The 16,243-nt window shown below is 43.0% G+C and overlaps 1 protein-coding gene across 3 annotated transcripts in view; it reads right to left on the minus strand.

Annotated features, from left to right (window-relative positions):
- myo19 (myosin XIX) overlaps positions 1-16,243 on the minus strand; it is a 64,379-nt gene that overhangs the window by 33,010 nt on the left and 15,126 nt on the right. For all 3 annotated transcript variants that reach the window (XM_072469477.1, XM_072469476.1, XM_072469478.1), the window contains exons 3-10: positions 15,862-16,010; positions 15,262-15,375; positions 14,433-14,565; positions 11,197-11,266; positions 7,829-7,931; positions 2,841-2,937; positions 1,675-1,751; positions 502-592 (exon numbers count right to left, since the gene is read on the minus strand). In XM_072469477.1, the coding sequence (XP_072325578.1) occupies positions 502-592; positions 1,675-1,751; positions 2,841-2,937; positions 7,829-7,931; positions 11,197-11,266; positions 14,433-14,565; positions 15,262-15,375; positions 15,862-15,894 (718 nt within the window). In that variant the 5' untranslated portion in view covers positions 15,895-16,010. The remainder of the gene's footprint in view (positions 1-501; positions 593-1,674; positions 1,752-2,840; positions 2,938-7,828; positions 7,932-11,196; positions 11,267-14,432; positions 14,566-15,261; positions 15,376-15,861; positions 16,011-16,243) is intronic.

A 16,243-nucleotide genomic window follows, 5' to 3' on the forward strand; every position in this document is an offset into this window, starting at 1 on the left:
TCTCCAGCAGCTTATCGATAGAAGCCTTCATCGGCTCAAGCAGGTCCACTTTAATCTCCCTGAAGCAGCGCTGGATAACCTCCTGTTGCTCCTGCGCCCACTGCATCCACGCTGCCTGGTCCCCGCCCGCCGCCATTTTGTTCTTCTTCCCTCACACCTTCTTAGGGTCCACCACCACTCTTTTTAGTCGCCCCACTCCTGGTAAAAGCCACATACTGTTGGGGAACTATTGTACTCTCCTTCCCACAGCGGGAAACGTCGAAAAAATGCCGTTGGAGGCCCTGAAAAGAGCCTTAAAGTCCGTTTTTTGCGGGAGCTACCGTATGTGCGACTTAGCTCCGCATAGCCGCAACCGGAAGTGATCCAGGAGGAAAACGTATGTCAGTACAAGGGACAGTCGGATTTATTTTCATAACTCCAGGAAATTTCCCAAAGCACAACTTCCTCAGAATTAATGGAAACATTTTTCTTGAAAATAATAATCAATTTGGCTTATCTTACACGTAGCTTTTTCTTTGAGATCACAAGGGTGAGATTCATCTGTAGCCACACTAAATCGCACATTACCAAGCTGTAGGAGACCAGCTAAAATCTAACAGAAAAAGGTAAAGCACAAAATAAATAGAAAAATAGTAAGAATTGCACCGACACTTTTACCATCTTCGCGCAAAATATATTTGTTTAAAATGTTTGACAAAATTAACAGAAAAAACATCACCCCATAGGGAACAACAGAATTAAACTCTGTCAATTCACTTTTATATTGTTCAATACCTTGCTTAAGGTCTTCATTTACCTTAAATGTTCTTAAGCTACCATCCCCCTCCAATCCACAAAAGCCAGCTCAGCAACTAGATCACTAAATCCTCAGTTCCCCCAACCCCGGTTTTCCTTATCTGCTGTCCCCGACCATGACGCCTTTTGATTTTGTGAGCAGGGATGAAACCCACAGAACTGGGCGGCACGGTGACTAGCACTGCTGCCTACGGTGCTGAGGACCTGGGTTCGATCCCAGCTCCAGGTCACTGTCTGTGTGGAGTTTGCACATTCTCCCAGAGTCTGCGTGGGTTTCACCCGCACAATCCAAAGATGTGCAGCTTAAGTGGATTGGCCACGCTAAATTGCCCCTTCAATGGAAAAAAATAATTGGGTACTCTAAATTTTTTTAAAATGAAACCCACAGAACTACATTTCCAAACATTCTGAAAGTGTCCTCAAATTCTAGAATCTGCTTCCTCCTTTCTAACTAATTTTAAATCCAGTTTTCTCTCCTCCCACAGTCCTTAATCTGCTGTAATTGTTTCATGCGTGGCACTTTCTGACCTTGGACCACTTTGCCAATCAACCAGGTATTACAATTCTTTACCATCCCACTTGCATCCAGCCATATTTACCCTGGAGTGAGGAGCAATAAGCGGTTTCAAAGCTCGAGATTCCAATGAATACTTCAAATAAGCAACTTGCATTTTCCTTCAGTGTACAGATTTGAATCATCGTTACGAGGAGAGAAGGGGCAGCTTGGATAAGGGACAGCTTCCATCCCTAATTCCACAAAAAAGTATTTTTTTTAAACGTCCGAAAATAAATTTGCCACTTTGTGAACCAATGAAATGGTTAATGAGTTACTGTTTAATATAAAAAAAGAGAAATCGCAAAGGTTCATGGTTGACTTACCCTGAACACCTGCTCTTGTGTATCGCGGTCAATGCCCAAATGTAGCATTCCATCTTTGGTTTCTTCAAATTGGTCCTCTACACAACATACAGAGAGATGAAAATAATTGGACTGATAGCCAAGCTGTGTGCATAAACAATGAATCTTCCGTACTATACCCAATTTCTTCACCTCCTCACAGTTCTTTTCCTCTTCTTAGTCGGTCATTTAGTCACTAAATTGGTCAACAGTGTTACTTAGAAATCTTTCTCAAGAATTATCTGGCAGAATTACAACATGATAAGACAGACAAACAAGGTAGAATGTCAGCCTTCAAACAATGTCTCAATGACAACTCAGTTTCAGAGGTACATGGGAAAGGATTCTGTAGCCTAATACACAGTAAATAAAAAAAGTATCACAAGAGCAGCCAATCTCACGTACTTTACTAAGATAGAAGCGGAGAGCAAAAAGAATAACAAGGTTCCAGGTTAACTCCTTGGTCTGTGGGGAGTTAGCTGCACTGAGCAGAGTCAGTAACCCATGTGTTACAACTGAGTTTCAATATCACAGAGTTAGGTAAGGGAGAAAAAAAATAATTCTGGGATTCCCCCCCCCCTCTCCATCTCTCTCCAGCAACCCCAATTAAAACTGCTCAATATACATTGGGTGAGGGCAGGATGAGCCATAGTTATAACACTCACGTAGCCATATACTCTGCTGAAACTCAATATCTGGATTCTCCCTACAGGAATCCTCCCTCACAGAATTCCAACAAGGGCGAGAAAATAATGAGAAGGCAGAGAATTGGTGAAGAAAATAAGAAACGGTTTATTTAACATTTCTTTTACATCTGATGGGTTCTATAAATGTGCGACTTTTTTCTTGAATGTGTGATTTACTGACCAATAAATTAAATGATCGATCTCAGGCCAGGCTTGTGCATAAGAATTGGAATCATAAAAAGCAGGATAGCTTAAACACACCTCCGCCTCATCAGATTCAATAACGCATTGTGCATTATACGGTAGAACAGTGATAAAAGCAGGGCATTATCTAACCTCCTGCAAATACCACAGATGGTCATCTACTGTTGCTAAAACTGCAAGTATAGTACTTTATGAGTGTATTCTTGGATTGCCTACTTTCAAAAGCAGCATTGGGCAGAGTTTGGCAATCTTGCTAACCTTCTAACATTTTGTCAGCATTTGGTAACCAGAAGAATTCTGCTGCTTCAGGAAGACCCCACTCCAACCTCTGCTCCTCAGTGGCTCCCTTCATTATCTGAGGAAACATTATAGTAGTAAGCTCCAGCATTCAGAAAATTGCTGAATCAATGGCTTGAACATAACACAAAGAAGTTATCCAAGACAACAGCAAAGTATTTCAATTTTCCTAATACCTTCATTACTGTTTGCCCCTCATTAGAACCAATGTTCCCTCTGGATTCTGCTTGTTGTGCGCGGCAAGCTTGCTGTACTGCATGGTCCCCTTTAAGATTGACGTGTGGCTGCGCATGGTTGCATCTTCAGGGAAAAATAGCTTGCGTGTATGCCCTGTTGTTCCCTATGCGGCATATTCCCGATTGCTGCACAACAGTACTTGCGCTGCTTGACATGAATGCTAATGCTGATTACAAACCTCTTGAGTATATTAGCAATAAGTTTTCGGTTCTGCAGTAATGCAGCCAAAGAGTTCTTTCAGATGCCCAAGTGCAATCTTTGAAGAGGGAAGGTCACATCAGCTTCTTGGATAGCTTTGTGATAAGGGTGCAGAAACTGGGATGCGATGAGTGCATTGAACATCTGCAGAGTTCTTAAATGGAACTTGGCCAGTATTTCTAATAGAGCTGCAAGTACGGGGGCAGTTTTCGATTCGGACAATTCATTTGAGTGGGCTATCAAGCCAAAAGAACAGATTCCAAAACAAGTGTCAAATTCTCCATTACTTCTTGTATTTTACGATGCGCTCTTATCAGAAGTTACAATCATAGTCTACGTTAGTTTGGTTTCAAACAGAGAAAAATGTGTCAACCTAGAAAGTGTTTTAGAAATAACAGTATATTTTCCTAAACTAACGTGGCAGGGGGATGGGAACCGATGCAGGAAGTTGGAAGGTAGTAAAACAGGGCCAGAAACAAAAAGGCAGGCAGGGGGAAAGTGTAACGCAGAGAAGCCATAGTCAAAAATCAAAAAGGGTGACAGTACAAGGTACAGTGACTGAGGGGAGCTCAGTGAATAGGACCAGTAATACTAAAAGGAATAAAATGGGAAGTAAAAACATTAATGGTAAGCGACGCGGCAGGTTGTTACATGAAGATATGGGTTCAAAGACAAGGAAAATTAGGAGAAACGTTAAGAGGAAATATAACTTAGGCGAGGTTACTGATCGAGGTGTTAAGATTCAAAACATAGGTAAAAAAGCCAACATAAGTGTACTTTACCTGAATGTTCGTAGTATTCGGAATAAGGTAAATGAGTTGATGACGCAAATCATCGTGAATGACTATGATTTAGTGGCTATTACTGAAACATGGTTAAAGGATGGTCACGACAGAGTTAAATATCCGAGGGTATCAAACTATTCGGAAGAACAGAGTGGATGGTAAAGGAGGTGATGTAGCTCTGTTATTTAAGGATGACTTCTGGGCAATAGTAAGAGATGACATCGGTGCTATGGAGGATAAGGTTGAATCCATTTGGGTGGAAATCAGGAATAGTAAGGCGAAAAAGTCACCGATAGTAGTCTATAGGCCACCAAATAGTACCATTATGGTGGGGCAGGCAATAAACAAAGAAATAACGGATGCATGTAGAAATGGTACAGCAGTTATCATGGGGGATGTTAATCTACATGGCGATTGGTTTAACCAGGTCGGTCAAGGCAGCCTTGAGGAGGAGTTTATAGAATGTATCCGCGATAGTTTCCTTGAACAGTATGTAATGGAACCTACAAGGGAACAAGCGGTCCTAGATCTGGTCCTGTGTAACGAGACAGGATTGATTCATGATCTCATAGTTAGGGATCCTCTCGGAAGGAGCGATCACAATATGGTGGAATTTAAAATACAGATGGGAGGGTGAGAAGGTAAAATCAAACACTAGTGTTTTGTGCTTAAATAAAGAAGATTACTATGGGATGAGAGAAGAACTAGCGAAGGTAGACGGGAGCAAAGACTTTATGGTGAAACAGTTGAGGAACAGTGGAGAACCTTCCAAGCAATTTTTCACAGTGCTCAGCAAAGGTTTATACCAACAAAAAGGAAGGGCGGTGGAAAGAGGGAAAATCGACTGCGGATATCTAAGGAAATAAGGGAGTATCAAATTGAAGGAAAAAGCATATAAAGTGGAAAAGATTAATGGGAGACTAGAGGACTGGGAAATCTTTAGGGGGTAACAGAAAGCTACTAAAAAAGCTATAAAGAGTAAGATAGATTATGAGAGTAAACTTGCTCAGAATATAAAAACAGATAGTAAAAGTTTCTACAAACATATAAAACAAAAAAGAGTGGCTAAGGCAAATATTGGTCCTTTAGAGGATGAGAAGGGAGATTTAATAATGGGAGATGAGGAAATGGTGAGGAACTGAACAGGTTTTTTGGGGTCGGTCTTCACAGTGGAAGACATAAATAACATGCCAGTGACTGATAGAAATGAGGCTATGACAGGTGAGGACCTTGAGAGGATTGTTATCACTAAAGAGGTAGGGCAAGCTAATGGGGCTAAAGGTAGACAAGTCTCCTGGCCCTGATGGAATGCATCCTCGAGTGCTAAAAGAGATGGCTCGGGAAATTGCAAGTGCACTAGTGATAATTTACCAAAATTCACTAGACTCTGGGGTGGTCTCGGCAGATTGGAAATTAGCAAATGTGACACCACTGTTTAAAGAAGGAGGTAGGCAGAAAGCGGGTAATTGTAGGCCAGTGAGCTTAACTTCGGTAGTAGGGAAGATGCTGGAATCTATCATCAAGGAAGAAATAGCGAGGCATCTGTATGGAAATTGTCCCATTGGGCAGACGCAGCATGGGTTCATAAAGGGCAGGTCGTGCCTAACTAATTTAGTGGAATTATTTGAGGACATTACCAGTGCGGTAGATAAAGGGGAGCCAATGGATATGGTATATCTGGATTTCCAGAAAGCCTTTGACAAGGTGCCACACAAAAGGTTGCTGCAGAAGATAAAGATGCATGGCATTAAGGGTAAAGTAGTAGCATGGATAGAGGATTGGTTAATTAATAGAAAACAAAGAATGGGGATTAATGGGTGTTTCTCTGGTTTGCAATTAGTAGCCAGTGGTGTCCCTCAGGGATCAGTGTTGGGCCCACAATTGTTCACAATTTACAAAGATGATTTCACAATTTACAAAGATGATTTGGAGTTGGGGACCAAGGGCAATGTGTCCAAGTTTGCAGACGACACTAAGATGAGTGGTAAAGCAAAAAGTGCAGATGGTACTGGAAGTCTGCAGAGGGATTTGGATAGGTTAAGTGAATGGGCTAGGGTCTGGCAGATGGAATATAATGTTGACAAATGTGAGGTTATCCATTTTGGTAGGAATAACAGCAAAAGGGATTATTATTTAAATGATAATATATTAAAACATGCTGCTGTGCTGAGAGACCTGGGTGTGCTAGTGCATGAGTCGCAAAAAGTTGGTTTACAGGTGCAACAGATGATTAAGAAGGCAAATGGAATTTTGTCCTTCATTGCTCGAGGGATGGAGTTTAAGACTAGGGAGGTTATGCTGCAATTGTATAAGGTGTTAGTGAGGCCACACCTGGAGTATTTTGTTCAGTTTTAGTCTCCTTACTTGAGAAAGGACGTACTGGCACTGGAGGGTGTGCAGAGGAGATTCACTAGGTTAATCCCAGAGCTGGAGGGGTTGGATTACGAGGAGAGGTTGAGTAGACTGGGACTGTACTCGTTGGAATTTAGAAGGATGAGGGGGGATCTTATAGAAACATATAAAATTATGAAGGGAATAGATAGGATAGATGCGGGCAGGTTGTTTCCAATGGCGGGTGAAAGCAGAAGTATGGGGCATAGCCTCACAATAAGGGGAAGTAGATTTAGGACTGAGTTTAGGAGGAACTTCTTCACCCAAAGGGTTGTGAATATATGGAATTCCTTGCCCAGTGAAGCAGTAGAGGTTCCTTCATTAAATGTTTTTAAGATAAAGATAGATAGTTTTTTGAGGAATAAAGGGATTAAGGGTTATGGTGTTCGGGCCGGAAAGTGGAGCTGAGTCCACAAAAGATCAACCATGATCTCATTGAATGGCGGAGCAGGCTCAAGGGGCCAGATGGCCTACTCCTAGTTCTTATGTTCCTCTGCAAATGGGATTGTTCAGGCCGAAGGAATGACAGCTACAGAGCAAGGCCTTTTCGGATGAAAGAAAAACTGGAACCCAAGTCCTCACTTATACTCGTATATTTCCAAGATTCCAGTGCAAATAGTCAAAATTAACCGAGATTATCCATGGATGTCAGTTCTGGATTTATTAGCTTAAAAAAAAACTACAGAAGTGTGTCATCTATTTGAACAAAAATAAAAATGGAAACTACAAATTGGAAACAAAACAGGAGATGCTCAAAACTCTTCAGGCAGCAGCATTTGTATAGAGAATAGACAAGTTAACCATTCAGATGTGGGGTCAATGTTCTGAAAAATTAACTTGATCTGTTTGGTCCACAAATGCTCGATTACAATCTATTTGGTGGTTCCAACATTTTGTTTTTGCTTCATCATTTGATGTTCAAAAGCTAAAGTAAATCTCCACATCAAGAAATGCCATTTCTGCAGTGGGTTAGCCCTGTTGCCTCACGGCGCCGAGGTCCCAGGTTCGATCCCGGCTCTGGGTCAGTGTCTGTGTGGAGTTTGCACATTCTCCCTGTGTTTGCGTGGGTTTCGCCCCTACAACCCAAAGATGTGCAGGGTAGGTGGATTAGCCACGCTAAATTGCCCCTTAATTGGAAAAATGAATTGTGTACTCTTAGTTTATAAAATTGAAAAAAAATTTAATAAAGAAATGCCATTCTTATCCTACTCTCCCACTGTGTTTGTGATTAGTACTGGTTTATGAACTCTGCCAATAAACATTTTCAATATAAATTTAAACTTGTACTATAATCCATTAACTTGCGAAAATCACCTTTGTACAGAATCATTGCCTCACCTGATAGAAAATGTGAAAGTTTCTTTCAGAAGGAGCTTGATAAGCAACGCGTGTTTTCTCCAATAGGTACGTCTGAACAGAGGCTCCCTCCAGCTGCTGTGATCTGGAAAACAAAGCATCGGTCATCACTGATTGTCTGGATAAAGAGGAGATAAACAAGATGATTCTGGTTGCACAAGAGGGGTGTTAAAATAGGCAGCACCTCGAACAAAACCCAAAAGAATTGATCCTGAACATCTGAAATAATGTTTTCTGAATGGTCTTTGATCTGAAATGTTGGGCGAAGTTCTCTGTCCAACTACGCCACAAACGCGAACCGTGATCAGGCAGAGAATCGGGCATCCGGCCAAAATCGAGGTCTGTGCCCAGCGCTGACTCAGGAGCTATGTGGCAGTCGCTCCCTGGTGGTGATAATAAGATTTGCGGCCTGCACCGGCAAGGGCACGCAGAACCGACATTTGCGTGTATTTAAATATATTTACTGCGTTTGTCCCACTATGCTCCGGATCTCCACGGTGCTCCATCCCTCTCAGGGATAGGTGGTGAGGATAGAGGCTCCTTGGTGCCACTCTCTGATGGGGCAGGGGTGCAGTGTGGAATGTAACATATTGGGGGGGAAATGGCTGAGGGATGGGGGTAGGTTGTTGGGGGGGGGGGGTTGAGAAGAAAACATGGACGGTGGAGCTGAAGGGCAACTCAGGGTCACTATTTCTCTTCTGCAGAGAATAAATTTTGGATTACACCAGCTGTGCTTGTTATCTACCTGGCTGCACGCACGGAGGCTGGAGGAGCAAAGCTAGCTCAGGGAGGACCTGCACAAGAGGAGCCTGCTCCAGAAGAGCAGGTGCCAGCTGGTGAGGCTTGGGTGCCAGCTGTCCAACAAGCCGAGGAGATGTGAAGGAGGCGCCACATCAGACCACATCTATACTGTCAGCGTCTGGTCTTCGAGGAGCTCCCGACCGCCTGTGCCGCCAAAGACTTTGGCTAACCAAGGAGACTGTACACCACCTGTGCCAGGTGGTGGCACACCAGGCACTGTGGGGGTATGGAGGGCACCAGACATCACAGGGGTATGGAGGAGAATACCCACTCCCAGTGGCCGTCAAGGTAACAGTTGTCCTGAACATTTACACTTCTGGGCCTTTCCAGGGGCCGAGTGGCGACCTGTCTGGAATTTTGCACACGGATGCATTCGCGATGTGAAGGATGTCCTATGCACCTGGGCAGCAGACTATATAAACTTCAGTCGGGATCAGGCACACCAGGATGTCCAAGCAGCAGGATTTGCCACTAGCACTGGCGTGCCCCAGGTCCAGGGGGTGATCGATGGCACACATGTTCCCCTATGAGCACAGGCTAATCAGGGGGTGTCCTTCACTAATCAGAAGGGCTTCCACTCCCTGAATGTACAGTTGGTGTGTGACCATCAGCTGCACGTCATGTACATCTGCGCCCGATACCCAGGCAGCATGCACAACACATACATCATGGCGCACTCGTCTGTTCCTGGAACCTTCAAGGTGCTCCCTCAGGTGAGGGATTAGTTCTTGGGCAACAAGGGTTACCCACTGGGGTCTTGGCAACAAAGCAATAAGACCAATGGGCGGCACGGTGGCACAGTGGTTAGTGCTGCTGCCTCACAGCTCCAGGGATCCAGGTTCAATTCCGGCCTCAGGAGATTCTGTATGGAGTTTGCACTTTCTCCAAGTGGGTTTCCTCCGGGTTGTTATTCAAAATATGGAAAGATGTGCCATTTGAAACATGGAAATCTGGCAATATCTGGTTTGAGAGAACCATGAGAGGATACAGGGAAAGATCCCACAAAGGGTTAACAGCAGCTGCCAGAGCAGGATTGTAAAATGCAGATAGCCTTGGTCAAGCAGGCTTAGCAAACAAGACAAACAAGATTTTGAATGAAGCCAAAAACAATGGCTCACACCTTCATTGAAAGTAACTAACTTAGTAAGCATCTGGAAAAGGATGAGGTTCTAGGTTTGAAAATTTGCTAATACCGGGTAAATTAAATAAAACTGGAGACTATCAGTTTTCGAGAAACATAATTGAAAGCCAAAATTAAAGTCAAAATTATGAGCCGAGGACACAATTGGAAAATAAAACTATAGAAATGACAGGAATTAAAAGTAACACCTCTTGAAGTCAAAGCATTTTGAAGATCACAAAGGAAACAATGTAATCAGATCTATAAGCGGAGGTCATGTCAAAATGAGTACTTAGTTGGATTAGAATGTTTAGATCAAAGATACTTTTTACAATCAAAGAAAATAAGAGTTACTTTACAATAACGTCATAAAAACTTAATAACTGTTAGAAAAATATATAAAGCCAGAGACCAGGGCAGGAACTACCAGAACCAGAACCCAGAGGGAGAGAAAGAGAAGCGGAGAAGGAACAAGCAGCTCAGAGTCAGATTACAGTCAGCTCGGTCATGGGAAAGATAAGACAGAGCAGCGGAGCTAAAATAGCTAATACATCTAATAGGAAGCTTAGAATTTAAAGAGTAGGCAGAATCAGCTCAGAGATAGCCAGCAGAGCCAGCTCTCACAGCTCGGTACATGGGAAAGATAGGACACAGCAACCGAGCTCATCAGCGAATACATCTAAAGAAGACCAGACTTCAAAGAAGATTGATTGTCAAGTTGGGCCTGAAGGTCCCTTCAACCAACCAGAAGGATCCAGAAGCAAGATCGTTTTACCTTTCTGTAACAACAGTAATTGCAGCTTTTAAAAGAAAAAATATAATAAAATAACTTAATTTAACCTGAAATAGTGGTTTTTCCAAAGTCTACTTTACTTACTTAGCAATGCGGGACCCAGGATCGATGCTACTAAGTGGTAAGTAGATGAAATTGATGGTGAAGGTATGGGTTATACCGGGGGATAACTTGAAAGCATAGTTTGACCTGAATAGCTCCCACTGAAGCCTGCATCTGAATCAGGGAGTGAGAATCCCTGTTCACCATTTAGAATGCTGGCCCTTTTTAGTATAGGAGGACTTCTAAGAATAGTGGTAAGTTTTCAACAACAGGGTGCTCCAGTTTCCTCCCATAGTCCAAAGATGTGCAGGTTAGGTGGATTGGCCATGCTAAATTGCCCCTCAAGTGTCCAAAAATGTTAAGTGGGGTTACTGGGTTAGGGGATAGGGAGGAGACGTGGGCTTAAGCAGGCTGCTCTTTCCAAGGGCAGATGTAGACTCGATGGCCTGAATGGCCTCCTTCTGCACTGTAGCGATTCTATTTTCATAAAGAATGGCTTCATGTAACGAAAAGCACTAGTCTTTTGAAAATGATTTTATAGAATTTAAGAGTGGATTGAATAAATGCACCCACACAGCTGATCTGTTAAAATACCTGTTTAACTGTAATTGGATGTATTTTCCAAATCGACTACTGTTGTGATTCCGCAGTGTACAAGCATTTCCTGTGAAACAGTAAATCAAGTTGATAATCAATTACTTCATCATCTATACTCTCCTCAGCAAGTTTTAATTTTATGCACAAGATTAGTTTAATTAAAAAAAGGAATGGAGCGAACCTTTAATTTTTTAAAACACCAAATGAAAGCCGAAATGAAAATATCCAATATTATACAGATTTAGCGCCTTCAATTGGCCAGCTGTGCCTCAAAAGCGATGTAGTTCAACAGACAATTTACTAAACATCCTCCATCCAAGATGTTGGCGATAGATTAACATAGATCAGAGAATTTACAGTGCAGAAGGAGGCCATTCGGCCAATCGAGTCTGCACCGGCTCTTGGAAAGAGCACCCTACCCAAGGTCAACACCTCCACCCGATCCCCATAACCCAATAACCCCACCCAATGCTACGGGCAATTTTGGACACTAAGGGCAATTTATCATGGCCAATCCACCTAACCTACACATCTTTGGACTGTGGGAGGAAACCGGAGCACCCGGAGGAAACCCACACACACACGGGGAGGATGTGCAGACTCTGCACAGACAGTGACCCAAGCCAGAATCGAACCTGGGACCCTGGAGCTGTGAAGCAATTGGATTGCCCAAAGTTTGATCGTAGTTAACACCACGCTGTTTGTAGCCAACTCTGGATGCTTTTCTTGTATCCCAACTAAAATGACGTGATAGTTCCTCATGCTGCTGACTCCTCATGCTGCTGAATCTATGACACAAATCTACCATCATCTGGCACTACCCATTTAAGGTACTGCATATTTCCCTCCGGAATCATGGATTTAAATCTTCTACAAATCTTTTACATGCATCCAAAAGAAAAGAATCTTACATTTGTTTAACAAGTCCCTGCCAATTATGTGCAGTGTTTATATTTGCAAGTAACCAGCATCACCTCCGTAGCATAACAGCCTCCAAGAAATGTGTTGCCAATTCTTTCATTGGCCTCAACTCCATGGCCTGAATTTTACGCACCCCCGCCAATGGGCTCTTTAAAATTCATTCTTGGGAGGTGGGCATCACTGGCTAGGCCAGCATTTAATGCCCATCTCTAATTGTGATGGTGAGCTGCGTTCTTGAACCATTGCAGTCCCTGTGCTGTAGGTACGTCCACAACACGGCAGCACAGTGGTTACCACTGGTGATTCACAGCTCCAGGGTCCCACGTTCGATTCCCAGCTTGGGTCATTGTCTGTGCAGAGTCTGCACGTTCTCCCCGTGTCTGGGTGGGTTTCCTCCGAGTCCTCCGATTTCCTCCCACAGTCCAAAGATGTGCGGGTTAGGTGAATTGGCCATGCTAAATTGCCCTTAGTGTCCAAAAAAGGTTGGGTGGGGTTACTGGATTACGGGGATAGGGTGGAGGTGTGGGCTTGGGTAGGGTGCTCTTTCCAAGGGCTGGTGCAGACACTATGGGCCAAATGGCCTCCTTCTGCACTGTAAATTATATGATTCTATGAACACTGCTCGGGAAGGAATGTGTGTATTTTGACCCAGCGACAGTGAAGAAATCGCAATAAAGTTCCAAGTCAGGATGGTGCATAGCTTGGAGGGGAACTTGCAGGTGGTGGTGTTCCCATGTGTCTGCTGCTCTCATCCTTCTATATGGTAGTGGTCATGGGTTTGGCAGGTGCTGTCTAAGGAGCCTTGGCAAGTTCTTGCAGTGCATGTTGTAGATGATACGCACTGCCCATTTATAATAATAATCTATAATAATCTTTATTAGTGTCACAAAGCTTATATTAACACTGCAATGAAGTTACTGTGAAAATCCCCTAGTCACCACACCACGGCGTCTGTTCGGGTATACCGGGGGAGAATTCAGAATGTCCAATTCACCTAACAAGTACGTCTTTCGGGACTTGCAGGAAGAAACCTGGAGCATCCGGAGGAAACCCATGCAGACACGGGGAGAACGTGCAGACTCCGCACAGCCAGTGACCCAAGCCGGGAATCAAACCAGTGTTGCTGTGAAGCAACGATGCTAACCACTGTGCTACCATAGATTATCATAGAATTTACAGTGCAGAAGGAGGCCATTCGGCCCATCGAGTCTGCACCGGCTCTTGGAAAGAGCACCCTACCCAAGGTCAACACCGCCACCCTATCCCCATAACCCAGTAACCCCACCCAAGGCTACCGTGCTGCCCCTATTAAGATTGTGCGTCAGTGGTGGAGGGAGTCAATGTTTGTGGAAGGGTTGCCAATCAAGTGGGCTGCTTTGTCCTGGATGGTGTTAAGCTTCTGGAGTGTTGTTGGAGCTGCACTCATCCAGGCAACTGGAGAGTTTTCCATCACATTCCTGACTTGTGCCTTATAGATGGTGGACAGGCTTTTGGGGGGGGGGGGGGGGGGGGGGGGGGGCAGGAGGGGAGTAACTCGCTGCAGGATTCAGAGTCTCTATCCCCATTTTTGTTTTTCTTCTGGCTCTTTTCCTCCTATCTCTACTTCTCCCTATCTCAACCACGCACAATTCTTTCTGTGACACACATCATTACTGTACCTGACCACAAGAGTGAGCATGCAGCCTGTTCTAATATTTAAACCAGTGATGTTCTGCAGTAGGCCACTAGGTGGTGCAGAGCGGTTAATCGGGGATTGGTTGACCATTTAAAAAAATATTATTTTCCCGAGAGAAGCACTTCCTTGTTTCATTTCCGACAGATCAGCCAAGATGGTAATCACTCTGTCACTGCATCCCAGGTGAGACAAGAGTCTGCAAATGCATCCTTGAATACCAAAAGGTATATGTGCTGAGGTCACATGCAATCATGTGAGTAAAGATGTGTGAGCTGCTCCTGCTCTGATGCAAGATAATCTCTGCTCCCCCCACTGCTGCGTTCTTCAGAGAGTTATGCAGCCTGCTGGATACCGATCTGCAATACTGACCACAAGGACTAATTGTTAGGCCTCAGTTCCTTCTACGTTACCTTAGAGAACACGGGCCTTGACTGCAGTGCACAGACAGATATGTCAAGCAAGGATCTAATTACTTAATGTGACCAATATGATGTGAATATTGATGGGAACACTTCTACTGGTGAGTAATTAGACCTAGATTCCAATAAAAAGGAATATTTTACCCTGGGAACCAATCAAAATGTTTCACCAAATTCTCAAACATCCAATTTAATAAATGCAGAAAAATTTTCTTTACCAAATGCCTCCATCACAGGATTGGAGTCGAGTACTCTCTTTTCTATCCTTTCGACATTTCCTTGGCATTTAGCAGAAGTGGATGAGGCAGCAACTGTGGCAAAGTAGTTCATAAGGCACCGAGATGTCCAAGTCTGCATAACAGAAATGTCACTGACAAGTTAGAAACTGGTTTCTGTTAAGAGTCTACATTATGGAGCTTGAAAGTATGACCATTTGTAACAAGTAAGCGTTTTTTGCTTGGTTGTGTCCTAGTCACTTTCCTACCTTTAATAGAAAAACTTTGCGCACAAATCCTGAAAAACTTAAAATACTTGGTTTCAATAACATTACCAGAGATTTGTCATCAAAACACTATTGAAGAATATAACAAAGTGTTTTGGGCCTACTGCACTATGATGGTACCTCATTAGTAAAGGAGGAACAGATCAATGAAGCCAGATCAATGAAACCGTACTATATTATTTGCATTAATGATCAGTTCCTTATAACGATCAAAATCCATTTTCAAAATCTCATTCACACCTTATGTGTGACGTAGGTTTTTTTCATTAGTGGATCTGATTACATTATTTTTAAAATAAATTTAGAGTACCCAATTATTTTTTTCCAATTAAGGGGCAATTTAGCGTGGCAAATCCACCTACCATGCACATTTTTGGGTTATGGGGGCGAAACCCACGCAAACATGGGGAGAATTTGCAAACACCACACGGACAGTGACCCAGAGCCGGGATCAAACCAGGGACCTCGGCGCCGTGAGGGAGCAGGGCTAACCCACTGCGCTACCGTGCTGCCCTCTGATTACATTCTTCATGTTGAGTTCTTACCTTTCCAGCACCACTCTCCCCACTGACAATTAGTGACTGGTTAACTGGTTCAATGAGGCTCTGTACATTCCTGAAGGCTTCCTCAGCCACTGTAAAGATGTGCGGTTTCAATTCCTAAAGAATGAAAAGACTTAATCTCTTGAAGCTTTTATTTGTATAAAAAGACAGTATAGTGGCAAAAGCAGCAAAAAGTGTTGAATTATTAACGTTATTAAGCTGTTAAATTTAGGTGAGTGCAAATGTGAACACACAGCGGCTGCCAATAAATGTGACTGTGGAGATCAAATTTAGTTTTTTGATCACATCATCGCCATTAGACAAATTAACTAATTCATCTGTTATTCCTGTACTCTCAACACTGGAAACTAGAAGGATTTTTCTCAATTATTCAACTTTAATAACAAATTTAAATAGACTGTGCAAATTTGCAGTCTTGACCACAGCATATATTACATTGAATAAATGGTTAGAATAGACTGGACAAAAATGAAATGTTAATATTTTGATTCTGAGGTTACAGAATTTGTAATCAAGTATGAATAACATTCCAATTAATTCTCATTTCAAACACATTATATCACTCCTCTCTACTTGGGTTACCTGTGGTCGAGGCGCAGTGTGGTATTCCTTCATGATGCCATGGGAATACAAATTAGGCACAGGTTGGAACGGGTTAAGAGCCACGAGCGTACAACCAGCATTGGTATAAAACACATTGATCGTATATCTTGCTTGCAGACATTTTAAAACTGTGAGGGAGAAAAGAAAGATGTGAATTTATGCAGGTTCTTTCATTTCAAACAATGTAAGAGATTTTATTTTGTACATCTTTGCTAATCAAAATTATTTGGATTATAAACCTGTATCTGTAAAGAATATATACATTTAACATAAAGTCCGTATGGCCACCCGACATCAGTGTTTTTTTAAACTTTTCCCTCCAGGACCCACTTTTGCCAACTGGCTGTCCTTCAGGACCCAC

This window comes from Scyliorhinus torazame, chromosome 12 (assembly GCF_047496885.1).
Source record: "Scyliorhinus torazame isolate Kashiwa2021f chromosome 12, sScyTor2.1, whole genome shotgun sequence".
Classification (NCBI taxonomy): Eukaryota; Metazoa; Chordata; class Chondrichthyes; order Carcharhiniformes; family Scyliorhinidae; genus Scyliorhinus; species Scyliorhinus torazame.